The 18,084-nt window shown below is 40.4% G+C and overlaps 1 protein-coding gene across 1 annotated transcript in view; it reads left to right on the top strand.

Annotated features, from left to right (window-relative positions):
* rabgap1l (RAB GTPase activating protein 1-like) overlaps positions 1–18,084 on the top strand; it is a 112,816-nt gene that overhangs the window by 84,092 nt on the left and 10,640 nt on the right. Inside the window, exons 18-20 of the mRNA XM_083911386.1 lie at positions 2,297–2,338; positions 7,804–7,932; positions 17,090–17,182. Of these exons, the coding sequence (XP_083767512.1) occupies positions 2,297–2,338; positions 7,804–7,932; positions 17,090–17,182 (264 nt within the window). The remainder of the gene's footprint in view (positions 1–2,296; positions 2,339–7,803; positions 7,933–17,089; positions 17,183–18,084) is intronic.

Genomic DNA, 18,084 nt, shown 5'->3' with positions numbered 1-18,084 from the left:
TCTGTATATCAATTACTCAGCCCAGTTACCTTGAGTTCTTGAAGAAAAATGTGTTTTTCTCCCATGCCTCCATGATGAACGAAGACTCAAACAAGGAAAAAATGAACCGAAGCAATAGGGGATCGTTACTGCAATTTCTTTTCAGTATTTGTTCACTGTGGAGGCATGCAAGAAAATCTATTTTTTTCTTCAGGAGTTCAAAGTTACTCTGGGTGAGTAAAGGGGGGAAGTATTCCTTAACTGATTGGTGAGAAGTCCCAGGCTCACGACTTAATTTCACGTGAGTCGTTTTAGATTAATTCGTTCTGATCTCTTTAGATACCAGTTTCTATTAAGTGATGTCCGGATTATTTTCCAACAAATGTTAGGGTCAACCTCTAAAACCATAGCAAATAAGGGAAGCACATGCGAGAGATTAACTAAAAGAAAAAGAAAGGTTGAATTAATTTAAGAAATGTAACAAAATACAAAGTGTAACAAATGTAAAATTCACAATACCACATTCACATTTGAGCTTCAAAATGATCCTACCTCTTTGTCTCTATATACTTAACTCTGCTTGACCGTGTCTGGCGTCTTACAATAAGTGCATTCAACCATGAAGATGCTATAGAAAAATTGCAAGAATCTTGTGGGTACATAAAAATTCACCAGAGTAATGTAGTCCTGAACCTGTACCCTCCCTTGGCCTATTGCCCCATTGCCTTCCCAGTCCATGTCATTTCTTCCCTTTCTGCATGTTTATCTCTCTTTCTCCCTGTAAATCTCTCTTGCTCGGATACACACACTGTGACATTATCTCTCATACACACCTTTGATCCTGCCTCAGCACTGTAGCACCATCTTGAGGTCTCCAAAGATAGGTATGTAAAGGCAGAGCTCCCCCTCTCTTTTCTCTTTCTCAGGTTATTTTTAGAGCCAGATATTTTTAGCTCTGTGTTGCCATGTGAACTGGTTGTCACGGAGACCAGTGAGACGGTGGTTCCCATGCAGAGCTGACATCAGCTTTACATTTTCTTTCTTTCAGTGTCAAAATCAGAAGCATTGTGTCAACGAAAGCAGAAGGAAGATTTACATATCAGTCAGTAGAAAAACGTCTTACCACAATAATCTGCTGCACACAATAATCTGTAATTTGTATATAAACATTATACATGTAATGAATCAAGTAAACTTTTTTTCTAATCTTCTCTTCCCATCACATGACTTGTACCTCTCTCTGCTCTGTATTGTTAAAGACTGTGTTATTTAATTTAGTGTGCTCAGTGAGGATTTCTTCATGCTGTAGTGGATTGCTTCCACACCGCTCTCACAGGCCGTTCCCCAACACGTGAAATACCCAAAGGTTTTTCACAGCCACATTCAATAACATGCATGCACGCAGATGCATGATAATAAACCTACAGTAACCTATAAAAGGAAAACATAAAATAACAAAAATACAGTAGATAAATAATACACACATACAGTATGTATGTGTGTATACATACATATACATAACCACATAAAAAACATTCTGACAAACAGTGTTTATAAAATAATAGCATCAAAATTAAATCATAGTAGAAAAAAATGCAATACTGATAACCTTTTCAAAATTTAAATTATAAAAATAGATATTTAAAATAAAAATATAATAATTGAAATGAATGGCTTAAGTGATAAAACAATCAATCTAAGCAAGTACTGGAGGATATATGGTACAATAAAAATCAGCATTCCTGAATTTTATGATGCTACAGTATGTGAGCATTTCTGACATCAGTATATAATATGAGTAAGTTAATTGTGATAGGTTATTATAATTTGAATAGCCAATAGTTTTCAGGTCAGATATCTGTTTGTCTGGAAAAATGTTCTTGCCCTTTTTCTTGTCATTTGAACAACTTTTCTGCTAAATGTTATATTTGTTTTAAATGCCTATTGTTAGAGGCTGTATATCTTATGTAGTGATGGTTTTCCTTTCACTGCATATCATTTGATTTGTTTCAGGAAGTTGTTGAAAGTTGTAATAGAACATATTACTAGATAAGAGTAAATTATTATTAAAATATTAAATTAGCAGATCAGCAAGTGTGCCTGCAGCAGAGCATACCATCCCTATAAACTGATGCACTGTTAATTCTGGTGTCAGCATGGGTGAAGGTGGGAAAACTTCTTTGCATAGGAAGTGTTGATTCAAAAAAATGTTTGTCCTTTGTCCTTTGCGAAATCCAGAGCTGTGGATGTCTAATGATATTATAGTTCTGCCTCTCCTTGTTTCTGTATTAACATCTAGTTATCCTCTCTTATGCAGGGTCTGAACATCATCTTCAATGTAGCCCTGGCCTTGCTCAAGGTTAGTACTCACTTTCATTCATTTATCTGTAATCATGTCAAAAATCACAGTTCTTTTAAACCCACCCAAATCATGTTTAGTTTGGATCCACGTTCCTTTAATCAGAAAAAAAGAGAAAAACTCTACAGTATATTGTTTGTATAATGATTTATTAAAGGGAGACACCCAAGGCAAAAATCATCATTTGGTTCATTTTGAGATTTTGGGCTATTTTGCTTCTTTAACATCTTTCAAACCAGTGAAAAGAAAACATCCAAATACACATTTATCAGTGTGAATGTAACTACAGATTACTGAGTAGCGCTTTCGGAAGCATGATTTTGCAGAAGAGGCATTGGTGAGGAGCTGCAACCTATGTGACAGGAAGAGGTTTGTTGGTGTGTTTTTTTGGTATTTCTTGCCCCCTAGTGCTCAAATCACAAACTACATCTGGAAATGAGGAGGCTGATTTGTCCGAACAGGTTAAGACTCATTATGTTAAACATCATTTTGGATGTAATTCAGTAGTCACAACAGCAAGTGATACCTTTCACTGTACTATTATGTTGTTGCATATGTTTTTAGCAGTATATAAATTTCATAATGTTTTCAATTAGAACCCCCACACCCTCAGCTGAAGTTACTAATTAAGGTGGTTTAATAAAACATGTAGGCGCAGACACTAAACAATCAATGTACAGACAGAATAAAAACAGATACAACAGATGAAAAGAGCAAACAAATTTAAGTCACATTCAAGAAGAAACTGTCTTGATTAAAAAAGAAAAAAAAGAAATTAAGCATTTTATAATAAATAAACTTCATTCATTCATTCATTCAACCGCTTGTCCCTGTTGGGGTCGCGGGGGGCTGGAGCCGATCCCAGCTGACATCGGGCGTGAGGCGGGGTACACCCTGGACAGGACGCCAGTCTATCACAGGGCACATAGAGACGAACAGAAACAGACAACCATTCACACCTACGGCAATTTAGAGTCATCAATTAACCTAACACACAAAATGTAATTATGCAATCCAAAATAACGGTCTGTATTGTAAATTTAAACAGATTTTTTAAAATATATATATTTCCAAACCAAATTGCATGTTGTCGCTGTCAAAGCAGAATGGTTTATAATTACTAGTGGTGTGTTATCAGATCTGTTTGTGGTCAGATGGATCGATGGGTTTTGGCAATGACTCTGTCATATTGCATGTCAGTGTCTGGTTGATTAGTGTGGATGTTAATTTGATGGGACAGTCCATATCTTCTTACTGAAACAAAATAAACAAATAATGTGGCATCATTTTCAATTTAATTTTATTTATATGCTTGAAATAAAGAATCTACTTATTTTAGACAAAACTTGATTCATTATCCATCTAGCTAATGGAAATCAGGTAAAACACAGGTCATTTCACACTTGCAAGTTTAATTCTAAGCTCCCATGAACATTATACACCGGTAGAAAATGTTTTTTTCTAACTAATTGGAATCATACCATCAAGTGGTTTACTAATCAAGTGTGTGTTTGAAAGCTTTTATCCATACTTAAATGAGTTTCGTTTTTCTTGGTCCCTCAATCAGCTCATAAGCAGCAATTTGTCAGTTGATGACTCAACATATTGTTGTGATCTATTATGACAGTTTATTTTTTGCACAGTGCTCATTTACAGATGCTTAAGGAAATTAGGAGGCTTGAAAACCAGGAAACAAAAAAAATAACCAAATAAAAATATAATTAGGGATGCCCCAACCGAGCTTGTCCTCAAAACCAGTGCTTTAACATTGAATATCAGCCAATACTGAGTTCTGATCCACGGACACACATACTATCATTAAACAGGCCTACATTAAAACCGGTAAAGCCAATCCAATTTTGCACATCGGTCATGGTATTAAACAAATAATAAATATATTAAGTGTTTTTGCTTTAAGACAGTAATGCAGCTACACTGAGACTTCCTCTCTACAGTAAATGAATCATACATGGTTGGTTTTAAAAAGCCCTCCCACTCTATATCTTAGTAATTGTGAATTCTGTATGTCAGCCAGAACGATGTGGTGCATGCAATAGTCGGGTATGGAGAACAAATGAGGATGTAAGGAGGGTGGAAGGGGCTTCCACTGCCTGCCTGTCATTGGCCAGGCATGACGGCATTCTCCCCAGAGGCTACCTCCTCCCTCCTCCATCCATCCTGCTCTTCTCTACGCTCTCATCACCCCTCCCTCTATCTGTGTTCACCACCCTCCCTCTCCTGCTTAGCAGTCGCCATCCTCATCACAACAGGAGCATAAGCTATAGCGTTAGCAATCTGGAACTGAAGGAGAAACGCTCTGTGATATTTTTTTTTTACATTTCTTTTCATCATCACGTCCCGTGGATACCTGCTTGGAGCATCTTCTCTCCCACAGCTCTTCGTTCTCTTCCTTCTTTACCTCATTTTCCTCTACCTCTGCCTTACCTTCTTCTCTACTGGCTGGCTATGCATTTCTCCAACACACTACCTCTGTCCACCTCCCAGACCTCTGCAATGGAGCCGCCCCTGCTAGCTGCTAGCTGTTAGCATAACAAAGAGAAAGTCAGGGGCAGAGAAAGCGAGGAAGGCTGAGACAGTGAAAAAGAGAGTGGCGATGGACAGGTAACACTGTGGTGTCTTTGCTTTGCCTCACCCCAGCTGCTCGCCACGACCATCACTCCTGAACTCACACACTCTTGCAAACACTCATCTATTTAGCCTTTGCTGTTGAGGGGCTTAAGTGACTTCCCATCTCAAGGCGGTGGCTTTCCATCTGAAGAATCTACTGACCCATACAGACCGGATACCTGGCTGCTGCTGCTGCTACTGATGATATCTGCCAGAGGGACAGACACTGGAGTCCATGCCGGAGCTAATGAATTAACTGCTTTTACTGCTGTATGTTGTTTGGTTCTGGAAAGACTTCAGATCAGAGGGTTATATCAATGAAGCGGAAGAGCAAAGGTACAGATAAGCAATCTTGATACACTCTGATTGTCTACCTCTGACCAAACTCATTCTGTTTTTCATGCATCAATGGCTTGAATCTGACTGGAGCTCAGCGTTCACTCAGCCATAAACAAGAACAAATGCATCATCAGCTCCCGAAGGCGGAAAAGAGCCATACTCCCTGGTCTGCCATGTCATCAGGACCGCCTGCTCAGGCTTAGGCCAGGGTTCTTCAGATAAAAGGATTCATACTGTTATTTCAGGCCATTTACATTTCAAAGAAAGCCAAAATCCTGTCAGCTTCATACCAGGGGCCGCCTCCTGTTTGGAAACCGGGTACAAAACGTATCGAGTGCTTCGATGTGTTGTCTCACACGCACCGAGCCTTGAGCATTAAGGCTACTCAGTTGTGCAGACTGAGGGAGAATTTCTCTCTGTCTTTGAAGGAAAAATAAAAAAGGTGGAGTACTTATCCAACGCTGCTGTTTGCAGGAGCAGCGGCCCACGTGTTGAGCAGCTTTGTTGCTAGGCAATGGCGTACTGGATTGGAATTGGTTGGGGGGAGTTTGGCACAAGAAGATGAAAGTACGTTGTGTGACTGGATTTCAAAGTGAGTCTGGCAGCTAGCTGTAAGACTCAGCATTATGCTGAAAGCAGCGTCAATACATAATTTTCTGACTGTTATTTTGTCGCACCTTGTGGCCGTTACTGGGCTCTGACAGTGGTACAAACTGAGTGGCCTACACTCACAACTTGTCCAAATTCTGTGGTGCCTGTATGAACTGGATCAGTGCTAACGTTGCATGCCTTGGATGCCTGCGCTGTCTCTGCTGAGTTGCTTTGTGAGCGTCTCATCACTTCTTTACATCCTGAACTTCATTCTGTCATGACACTGCCTCATGTGGCACTCTCAGCTCCTCCTCCCAGAAGTCACCTCCTTCACCAGGACTTAGCCAGTTTGGCTGGACAGTGACCTCAAGACAAATCTTGGCTCAAAGGAGGTGAACACACTTGCCGACCTTTCTGATATCAGTGCACCCCTCCTCCCACTCAAAGAAACCCACTGGGACGTTCGGACGACACGCTGGAGTCATCTGCCACCCTGGCCTCAGAGAGGGACCGCCCCTCTGCCTCACCCTGCCCCACCCCACCACCCTCCCCTCCGCCTATACCTGTCTTGACCCCGCATCTGCCCCTCCCAGCAGTGCGCATGGCTGTGGAGGACGGAGAGGGTAAGGCAGAGGAGAGGGCCCACAGCAGTCAGGCCTCAGCGGACTCATACTGCAAGGTGATGGATCTCCTCGGGATGGGACACCGGCTCTTCGTCCCTAAGCTGCTGGCGGTGAGAGAGGGGGGACTGGGAAACTTATGCTGGATGAAAGAAGCATGCAGGGATGGACAAGTAAAAAAAAGGATGGTTGTTAGTTTGACTTGTATTGATAATGAAAAGAGCTACTTATGAGGACAGAAGATGGGAAAAAAATAGCTAAGCATGTCTCAAAAAAGCAACCTCTGTCCCTCCACTTCTGATATTAGTCAAACAATATTTATTGGATCTGTTGTGGTGAAGGTTTAACATCTAACCCTTGACATCCTTTAAAATTGAAGTTTGCACATTTTTCGTTGGACTTTTCAGTATGTCACATTAGATAGATGTGTTAGTGACTTACAGAGAAGACTAGCCTGTTAGCTTTCTGCTATAAACCCTGAATCTTACATGAACATATTCATATGGAAAACTCATGCAGAGATAAACTCAAAAAGGGAGTCCTCACTGTCTCTAATTCATTTTGGTCAACAGTTATATTTCTTAATAGTTATATCTATAAACATGAATACAGACTTGATTTTGCAGTTGATCACTCATGTTCAGCACAACCGGCAATATCTGGATAGAGTCTTGTGACAATGCATCATTACACCACAAGATGGTGTTATTGATTGTTATTGACTCTGATTTACTCACACACAGTTACCAAGTACAACTTCAGCAACTGAGCAGCTCCACTGCAGTGGTTTGGGTCTCTTGTGTGTGGCATCTTGATGCTTTGTTTTCAATGACGGGGGGTTCTTTCAAACAACCAACTACTGCTTCAATGCCCTCTTTTCTAACCTGTATGCTAACACCACCTTGCAAAACAGCAAAGGATTGGGCCATTGTTCTAGGAGGACTATCTTTTGTTTTGCATTTTAGACATTAAGCTTGTGTTCTCTGTGACTGCATATACAAGGTCAAACTGCTTCAAGCAACATAAGTTAAATGAGAATGAGAATATTCACAGGCTTAAGTTAAACTTTCAGGGCGACGCCCCTTTAAGGATCATCTTAGAGAGACACCTGAAAAAAGAGTTGCAAGTTAAATGGCATTAATGGTTTTGTAAGTCTGTCCTCCATCAATATAGAAATCTAATGGCAGACAGAAATTGGGGAGAACAAGCCCCTGGAGGTTACTGCGTGTGCTCTGTGTTTCTCACCTCACCTCCCCTCTCCTCCCACCTCCTCATGTCTCACTCCAGACATCTAAAGAGGACCTTTTGCAGGCGGACTTTGAAGGGGCTCTAAAGTTTTTCAGAGTCCAGCTCCCTAAGCGCTACAGAGCTGCAGAGAACGCCCGCAGGCTTATGGAGCAGGCCTGCAACATCAAGGTAAGGACTTCTATCCCTGCGCCCTTTATTTCTCATTTCCCTGTATCTTAATTTCAAAGTCTAACTGTAAAAGCAAGACCTTCTGCCACTGAGAAAAAAAACAACCCAAAACTGTACAAGTGCACGCACACACATCATTCGGAGTGACTATGAGATTATGAGAGTCCAAGCAACACAATAAGGAATTTCTGTCTTGGCATCTCCCACTGAGACACAAATACTTCTAACCAGAGGGGTCAGAGGTCCTGGAGCATGTCAAGTGCTGTCCACGCAGTACTGGTGTAATGGTTTATTGCACTGCTGATCTGTTTATCAGTGCCCTTGATGATTTTATATTCTTTTCTGTGTATGTGTTTGGTTCCCAGAGTTAAGGTTACTTAATTTATTTACACTGTATTTTACATAGATTAGCAGTTAGACAAAAGGAGTAAAGTACTTTGGCAACTTCTTCCTTTGTTTTTCTGGTATTTTCTGTTGTCTGTTGTTACCCTTTGAAATATGTCATGTCATTCATTTGTGCGGTTTTATCAGTCTTACTTGTATGTTGTCGTTTATTGGTCTGGACTGCAGTCTGAAAATAGCCGATAAAAGATGGCTTCCATGGATGGTAGTCACATAGTTTTGTCTTTCTCTCTCTCTCTCTCTCTCTCTCTCTCTCTCTCTCTCTCACACACACACACAGACACACTCGCACATACTTACACACACACACACACACACACACACACACACACACACACACACACGTTATCATCCTCCTATTGACCTTAATGAAGCTGCTGGCATTTGGAGAATTTGCTGAAGTTACTAGAGACCCAAAGCAGCACACAGTCTATATGATAGAGGGTGTGTGTGTGAGTGAGAAAAGAGAGAGAGAGAGAGAGAGAGAGAGAGAGAGAGAGAGAGAGACAGACAGAGGAAAGAGGGGACTGAGAAAGATGGAAGATATTTTCATCCTCCCTTCACCCTCCTATCTTTCTCCCTCCTGCACTGTCTCTGTATCTACATACAATTGATATTTTACATTTTAAGCATTTTCCAGCTTTTGTTATCTAGAAAACTCTCAGTGAGTAAGCAGGTAGTGATGTGGTGGGTGTATCAGCAGACAAATGGCTTTTAATGCTCACGATCCTTTTCAAGTTTTGTGTATTTCTGTGTTGATTTTTTTACAAACAGGATATCCTGTTCTGTGACTCACTGTTTATCTCTAGTGGTTTGGTAGCATTTTGGCATTGTTACACAATCCTGCTGCGCTGCAACCTTTCATGTCAGCAGGCACACACTTAAACATGTAACGTACATGCTCACTTACTGACACATATGCGCACTTTCCAGCCACAGACACACAAATGCAATTGCTATTAAACACATTTGTCCAAATTCTCTGAAATAGGTGTTCAGCTGTATTTTAATATGATGACTGTGAAGGCCATAACTCTATGATTCACATAGGTTTCATACTGATCAAATTATCCAGTGCCCCCCCTGCCCTGTATGGAAGCATCTGCGTTTGTTATGTTTCTCCAACTCATTTATTCAGTCTCTCTTTCCTTGTATTTGTCACCTGTTTGTGTGGGTAAACGTACTCACACACCAGACACAACTGACTAACTGACTTTTCCTGCCCTGCCCAGTACATTCAAGTGCCTTAGTGTAGGGAAAAGTGAATGACCAAAACACTGCCTTATTATACTAATGAAAGGGACAAATACTGAACACATCCTAATACCCAATCAAAACTGTGTGTGTATGCTTTACTGTGTGTCTTAAACGTCTTCTTCTTTCTACTGTCTTGTTTTTGAACCACTCGCTCTTTTTACTTTTAAAATAGAATATTCCCCGTGGATACAAGTATATGGAGCGAGTCCATCAGAGGGAGGGAGATTTTAAAAAAGAGTGATGAAAAGGACTAACGGAAGAAAGATTCTTCCTTTTTTTCCACTTCTTTCCTCAATTTTCCCACTGACAAGCCAACTCATCAACCCAAACTGGTACACCAGTCGATCACCGATCACATCATGTTACATCAGCTTGCGGTCCATTGGTGTGTTTCCATGGAAGAGTGTTGGAGGACCTGTCATGTTCAAACACCATCAGAGACCACTTTGCTCTCTGCCCAGCACCCGTTTTTACATATTTTTCTCTGTCTTCTAAATCGGATCAGCTGAACTCCGTAAGCTGCTTAAAACATCGAAAGAATTCACTGGCACCTTGGCTTGATGAACACAACAGGCAGTAGTATGGCTTAGTCTTTCTGGGGATTATGGGTAGGAATTTGAATTTCTCAGCCTTCTTAAACATCCACCCGACCGCAGCTGGAGTGATAACTTTTCAGGACTTTAAGAAAAAAGAGATGTTCTGTGTTTCATTTGCCACTCAGGGTTTGATTGATTTGTTGTTTTATTTTACCAAATCCAACTTCAATTCAACAGAGAAGCTAAACTTTAACAGGCTAAGAAGAAAAATAGAAGGGTCTGTAGAGAGACCGACAGAATTCAAGGTAAGACTAGAGCCCCGGAGAAAGACCGGCATGGATTGATGAAGACTCTCATACCGTTTTGTGAAACCAGCCCCAGATGTTTGGTCATGTTAAGGGTCAGATTTACAGAGGAAAGTAATTGCAGCTGAATTAACACTTTAAATTGCCCACTTATAGAGTACAACTCCTAAATCACAGAACGGTGATTTCACAGTTCAATTGAATGTGAAGTTCAGTTTAGTTCAGTTTAGTAACACACAAATAGATTGATTTAGCTATTCCGACTCCCTTATCTTTTGAGCAATTCAAATAATGTTGAGTCATCCATTATGTATATGCTATTTTCAAATATGTTTAAGAGATGTTGTTTTATTAATAAGTCCCTTATATTATTTATGTATTTTCGTTAAATAATTCAGTGTAGCTCATTCTTTGTCGTCATTGACATTTCTCTAGAACAAAGGTTACTTCAAAGTTACTTTATGCTACCACTCCTTTCCTTTTTAATGCACCGGATCGATCTGCATCTGCTCTTTAGTTGGGCAGAATATTCCTGACAATAGTAGCCCTCACAAAAATTGTGTGATCCTTGGTAAATCAGTTATCACATCTCCTTTAAAATCCATGTGCAAGGAGATTTAACGCAGCTGAAAGATAAGTAGAGAGAATAGAGCACTTGGTAGGATAAATACAGAGAGATGAACCAGTGGTTGTTGATGCCTCTTCCCTAACAGGGGAATCTGTTGCCATCATCACAGAGAGGTTGTCAAGCTGTTTTTAGCCGAGGCGTCCTATGGGAGGACGCTACAGTATTCAGACGTCGTTATGGGCAGCCTTTAAGTTGATTTCACTTCACTTCCTGGGTTTTTCTGTTGAAACGATGTGCAACTATGAACGACAAGTGACTGTGGGCTCACAACTTCCTTCCTATCTCTCTTAACCTCAAACAAACACACACACACACACCCCGTGTAGATGTGTAAATGAGCCTTTATCTTTATTTTTCATCATCAGCAGGAAACAGAAAAAAAACAACCTCCTGAGTGCAGCCTAAAGAGAGAGTCTAAGAGAGGGAGGGAGGGATACAAATGAGAGAGACGCTAAGAGAGGGGGGGGGGGGGGGGTTCTCACTCAGTTGAAAAGAAGAAAAAGCAAACTCATCCTCCTTTGTCGCACAATTCTAGCGTTACAGAGAGGGAGAGGGAGAAACAAACAGGTGTGTTGTACTGCCCTCTCGCTCCCCCCGCCCTCCTCCTCTCAGTGGGCGGGGCTCATCTCCTGAGGGACTCTTGAAAGCAGCCTGTCGCCTCCTCCACTCTAAGAGAGAAGCCTAAACCTGTCAGCTGCACTCCTCTCGTTTTCCTGCTCCGCAACTTTTCCTCCTCCTTCTTCTACTTCTTCATCCTCTACCTCCTCCTTGCTGCTGGGTGCAAAAGGAGTCAAGATGATGCAGGAGGTGTCCATCATGGTGGCGTACGACGCTCATGTAGTCGACCGACCGGGTGAGGAGGACACACTCGCTCGCTTGGTCGCACGCTCCAGACCTCTCAGAGCTCCCAGACCGGTGGTAGGTCGGTTCTCTCATCACTTTGTGTCTTTCTTTGTCATTATGTCTCTTTCATTCTTTCTTTTTTTCCTTCTTTCATCCCTCTCTGGTGGGTGTATTGCTATTTAACCCTGAAGGGAAACATTCACAACTTTTCCTTATCTGTTGCAGTTTTTAGATAAGAGAAATGGAAAGAAGAATTCTGCTTCTTTCTTTTTAATTTTTGTTTGTCAACTGTTTTTGTCATCTAATTCTCTTTCAGTTTTTCTCTCTTTTTATAGTCGGGCAAAAGTAACATGCTTCTGTCCATGAGGTCGATGTTTGTAGACTCATGAATGCCTGCCTATTTGTGTGGGTGTGTGTTGTGTTCCTTCTGAAGTGTGTCTGAGGTTACAAAGATCTGACAGTTTGTTTCAATCACTGAATGTGTGTGTGTGTGTGTGTGTGTGTGTGTGTGTGTGTGTGTGTGTGTGTGTGTGTGTGTGTGTGTGTGTGTGTGTGTGTGTGTGTGTGTGTGTGTGTGTGTGTGTGTGTGTGTGTGTGTGTGTGTGTGTGTGTGTGTGAGCAGAAAAAACAACAACATTTCTTCACTTTTACCTCCACTTAACAACTTCTCACACCACGTCTCAGCGTGAATCTACAACTGTCTTTATGAGGAAATTGTACAGGTTATGAAAGTGCAAATGTTCCTGTGCGTCAAGTTTCCGAATGGGTTTGTGCACTGTGGTGGATGTGCTACAGTTGCAACCTTGGTATGAAATGAATGTGTGTGTGTGTGTGTGTGTGTGTGTGTGTGTGTGTGTGTGTGTGTGTGTGTGTGTGTGTGTGTGTGTGTGTGTGTGTGTGTGTGTGTGTGTGTGTGTGTGTGTGTGTGTGTGTGTGTGTGTGTGTGTGTGTGTGTGTGTGTGTGTGTGTGTGTGTGTGTGTGTGTGTGTGTGTGTGTGCGTGCGTATGTGTGCGCGTGTGTGTGCGTGTGTGTGTGTTCCTCACATGGGTAATTGAATTGGTTGGCCTAATTTTCCAAGAGATGTCCAGTTGGTTTTGTCCTTATTTCAATATTCAAACTATTGGAATGCAAGCTGATCACACACACACAGTCACTCACTCACAGTCTCTCTCTTTCTGTAATACCCAGTATAACACTACAGTTTGTGATCTCAGCTCAGAGGTTTGGGACCAATTCCACATTCTGCTGCAGGGATTCAGGTCAGGAATCTAAAAGTGTACTTGGTACAATTTCCTGCGGCACTAGGCGTCTTTAATCGCATTACCCGAACCAGAGTGGCCTCTCTGTCCTCAAACTGGCCTCTAAAATTTATACTGAAAGTTTGAAGATGCATCGGTGGCTGAGCTGGTTTGAGCCCTGAAACTGCAAGAGTGTCTGTGCTTGTGTCTAACAGCAACCACGTGTGTCTGAAGTGGCCTTCAACGAGATGCTAAGCCCTGTACATGCTTACTAGTTACAACTCAGCAGCGCATGAAGTTTACCCTTTCCTGTAATACTGTCAGTAACTCATGATGTTGGTGACCTGAGAATTGCAACTTATTTTATAGTTTTTCTGAGTGCAAGGATACATGGATAAATATATTAGCTACACTGTGAAAACAAAACTCAATGTAAAGGGCCGCAGTCTGATACACTTTTTAACTAAAGAGCATGTTGGGCATCCAGTGTGATTGTAGCTGTAGTGGGTCTGTATTTCTGAATAAAAGCCTCACCTCTTAAAAGGTAAGCACAGCCTAGTCTTGCATTGCACAACACAGTCTGCTGTAGTGTTTGTGTGTTTTAGGGGTGTTGGAGAACAGCTGGTTGCATAATCACTAGCTTAGACTTCAGCTTGCCTGTGGATGAATTCTGTTTTAATGTGTAACTGAAAGAAACCAACAATTTAGTGCCACTAGCTGTACATGTAAAATACAAAATTGAGGTTGTGAGATCTGTCACTGAGAAAAAACCTCTTCTTTCATATTGAGGTTATCTATTTTGTATCAGCAGGGTGGCCTAAACCTAAGAGAACCATGGTCAACGGCCCAACACGCTTAAGTGTCCTTGAACATAACACTGAATCTCTATGAGCAGCTGTCCTGCAGCTGACCCTGAGCTCTAAAATCTGCTCTTCTCAGCCAATCAGGGGTCAGTGTTGTAAGGACTTAGTATTCACATTCATTCACTGTAACCAATTCAGATCAGCGTTTAACAAAAGTGCAGTCGTTTTAGACCCATACTAGAGAAGAATACTGTTTAGATTTTAAGGCAGAGGCGTTTTTATTAAAAAAATCATAATTGCTAGAAAAAGAGTGATGGTAGCATGAAATAGCAAAAATAAATTAACATCTTTAAAAACACATGCTGCATGTGCAGTTTGTCTTTACAGAAACAAGAGAATACCAATTCAACCCTGAAATCATTTGAACAGTCATTTACACCAAAAAAAAGCAACTTAGTGGTTTTCTCAAAACTTAACTTTGTGTGTAAATGGAAAGTTCAACATTAGAGAGAGAGGAAAAATAAATCACATTTACTATCAGTTTGGGTTCGTTAACCTGCAGAAAACCGTGTCAAACCATCACACCATATGCAGGAAGCAGGGAAAATATGACACACAGCAGTGTTTTTAAGTGGAGGAATGCTTTCATTAATGAGTGTGTGAGAGGAGGTGAAAGCACAAGTGAGAGGTGGGTTTTAGGAACGTGTGGGTGCGATTGAGTCTCACGATCAAAGAGGCAAATCTGGAGGTGTTTAAAAGTCTTGGGAAACACACACGTCACATGTCTCTCCCTCTCTTTTCTTTGCCTCTTGTGCGTTCAGTTTTAGTTTGGGGCATTAATCTAGGGCTGTTGTGTGGGCTTAGAGGGAAGCTGGTCCTTGAATATTTGCTTGTCGTTTGTTGTGTATCTTTAAGAAAATGTAATAGAAGCTTACAGAAGAAACCAGAATCTACTCAATTAAATATTCTTGAAAGTCCTGCTTTGGTCATATTTCACTGTGAAACATGAGCTGTGTCATTTTAAGGTTAGACGGATGTCACAAAGACTTCCATCACTCCCATTTCAGAATAGAGATTAAGTGTACCATGATGGGACAAATTGTTTTTTTAGAGGCAAGAACAAGACTAAAAGAGACAAAACTTAACAAAAAACTAGACAAAAACTAAAGATATGACAGATTAAACAACTCAGCTAAAACATAGTTCGACATATTAATGCTACCATGTAAAAATCTTCTCATCTCCTAAATATCAACTTTAAAGAACTAAAAAGGCTGGCTATCACATTGACCACCAAGAAGTAGGAGAAACTTTCATTTCCAGCAGCTTATTGGGACACTTCTCGGTCTGTAGCTGAAGATAATACATGATGATTTGTAAAATTATATTCCTAAATAGATTGGTGGCATCCACAATAATGATAATAATAATAATAACACCTCACAGCACCATGAGTGTGTAAAGCAGAGGACACAACATTCAATTGTTTTGTTACAATAAAATCATTATTAAGAGCCTGCAGGGACCAAGATGCTCTTTCTTCCCACACAGATAACAACAGAATGAGTCAGAGATCTGTTATCTGCTGGTGAATTGTGTGTCAGATATATTACAGTGTGAGGTTCATTCATCTCGGTGGTTACTGGGTCGTAGAGGTCAAGGCTTAACCTGCAGGTCAGTCAGGAGGACAGGTAGTAACTTCCTCTGTAGGCACTGTGAATAAACAGCTTGTTCTGTGTCCCTCATCTAATTACTTTGCTTTTTAACTTGTTTATTATTATCTTCTGGACATTTCTACTCCTGTGTGTATAGTCAAAATAACATAACTTAACGCATGCAAGACACAAAACACATAAACCAATTACAACTGCACCCATATAATAGTGAATTAGGTACTTGACTCCACACACACTCTCACACACACACACACACACACACACACACACACACACACACACACACACACACACACACACACACACACACACACCGAATTCTCAGGGCAGAGGGTTATTTGACTGAGACTGACCAGTATTCCCAGCCATAACAGTGGGCGCTATGGTTACATTGTTCCCACACAGGGGTGATAACATTACCACCAATCTACACACACACACACACACACACACACACACACACACACAGTCACTGCTGTTTGGTTAAAACCACCCAGCTGATATTTTGGGGTTTTGTGTTTTCACTCTATGACTTAGTTTGAAAGATCAATATATGAATAATGTCTCCAGTTCATTGCGTTTATATTTGGATTACTGATTGTGCCTAAAACATTTAAAAGCATTCACAGTTGAAGTTGCAGAGAATGATTCAGTCTCATTTTGCACTGTACAGGGCTCCATATTGTTTGCTGAATGAAAAAGCATTGATAGTGCTCATCTTGTTAGCTCCATGACAGCATCAGAGTTCAGCTAACTAAGTCGATATTTCATCCCGTAGGAGATAAACGACTGTTGGTCGTGTAGCTCACAGTGTGAACTGAAAGTTTCTGTTGTCTGAAGACAAGAGAGTGGCTGATTTACAGTCAACTGTAAAGTTAATGTGCAATATAAGTCTCTTGCATTTTTCACAGCATATCTAATATGAAAGTGTCACATGTAGAGAGCAACAAACAGAAACATGTACTGTCCAGGTCATAAACATATACTGTATAAAACACTGTGCAATACAAAATAGCAACTGTGCAGCACAGACCACAATTCCATAATGTTTCAGCAGCAATATTCAGTGCTGGTTCAGTTAGTTTTGAGCATCTTCACATATTTTTGACCGACCCCACTGAATATGTGCTGTAGTATATGTATACGGGTGATAACTGACTCCTAGCTGCAGCTGACCTCTGACCCCCCTAAAGAAATATCAGTTGGTGGAAAGTCACATTATTGCTAAAAAAAATGAGACTGTTAATCAGTTGTTAATTTGAATTCTATTGAGAAAATTACAGCCAGAGAAGAGACATCTCAACTTCTGTTGCAAATAGCTGCACTGATCAACATTGAAAGCCCAAACTTTTAGTAAACCCCCGATTTTGTCTCCCAAAATAATGGGCTGTGGGGAGATTTTGTCTTGTAGCTTAGGGTGCATGAAAGTTCAAATAATGACGTCAACAACTCCTCTGGTGTTTTTTAGGTTCCAACCAAAAAGCTGAAGAAGTTTGAGAAGGAATATCAGACACTGAGAGAGAGCCAGCTGCAACAAGAAGACCCCATCGACCGATTCCAGGTAGGACGACACCCACACACACAAACTTGTCATGAGAACTGTTTTTGTTGGACAATATATTGTCCCACAAATAATTGCCAGAAACAGTATTTTTGAAATTTTCCGATGTCTTTTTATGCTAATGATTTAATAGAATATTATGATAATGCAAGTACATCCTATGAAAGAGCAATGAACTCTTAGCTTTCTTATATTCATGTTACATTCAATTTTCACACATTGGAAATGGAATATTAATAACATGTCAGAATATCAATTATATAAATTAAGAAATTTTATTAACTAAAATAATAAATTAAATGGACTCTCTTAAAAATTGCACTTAAATCCAAATCAAAGTCATATCCACATGGCTAATATGATAACATAATTATTGTGTCAGGCCTTCTTTAAGATATCTTACATTTCTTTAATGTGTTACACGTGGTTCATTGTTTTATTCACCCTACCAGGTGGGGACACTTTTGTTACACATTACAAAAGCATATGCAGTTTGTTCATGTGAGAGCAACATTGTTTCCTGTACATTTCAATTGATTAATTTCTCAGGTGGTGTTTAGTCTCAGAGATGGTAAAAAAAAATCCTTTCCACTCTTCGATATATTTTAAAGTTTGTGTTCTAGCAAGTATTTGCTAAAATAAGCCATGTTTCTAAGATTAGACACCTTGTGTGAATACAATACTGTTTTGTCAAACTGTACCTTTGTTAATATTTGTGACATCGTTCTGTTCACACATCACAAACTTTTACTCATTGTCAAACATCTGTAACATTTATTTTTGGCTGACGCTCTGAGGTTTTTGGCTGCTGAAACTGACTTTATCTTCAGAGGGTAAAAACGGGACAGGTGAGGCGGATATTTAGAGATTCAGACAGACAGTATCTCGTCCTTTTATTTTGC

This window comes from Echiichthys vipera (assembly GCF_963691815.1).
Source record: "Echiichthys vipera genome assembly, chromosome: 3".
NCBI lineage: Eukaryota > Metazoa > Chordata > Actinopteri > Perciformes > Trachinidae > Echiichthys > Echiichthys vipera.
The sequence above is the reverse complement of the archived record's forward strand: the minus strand, read 5'-3'. Positions and strand labels throughout refer to the sequence as shown.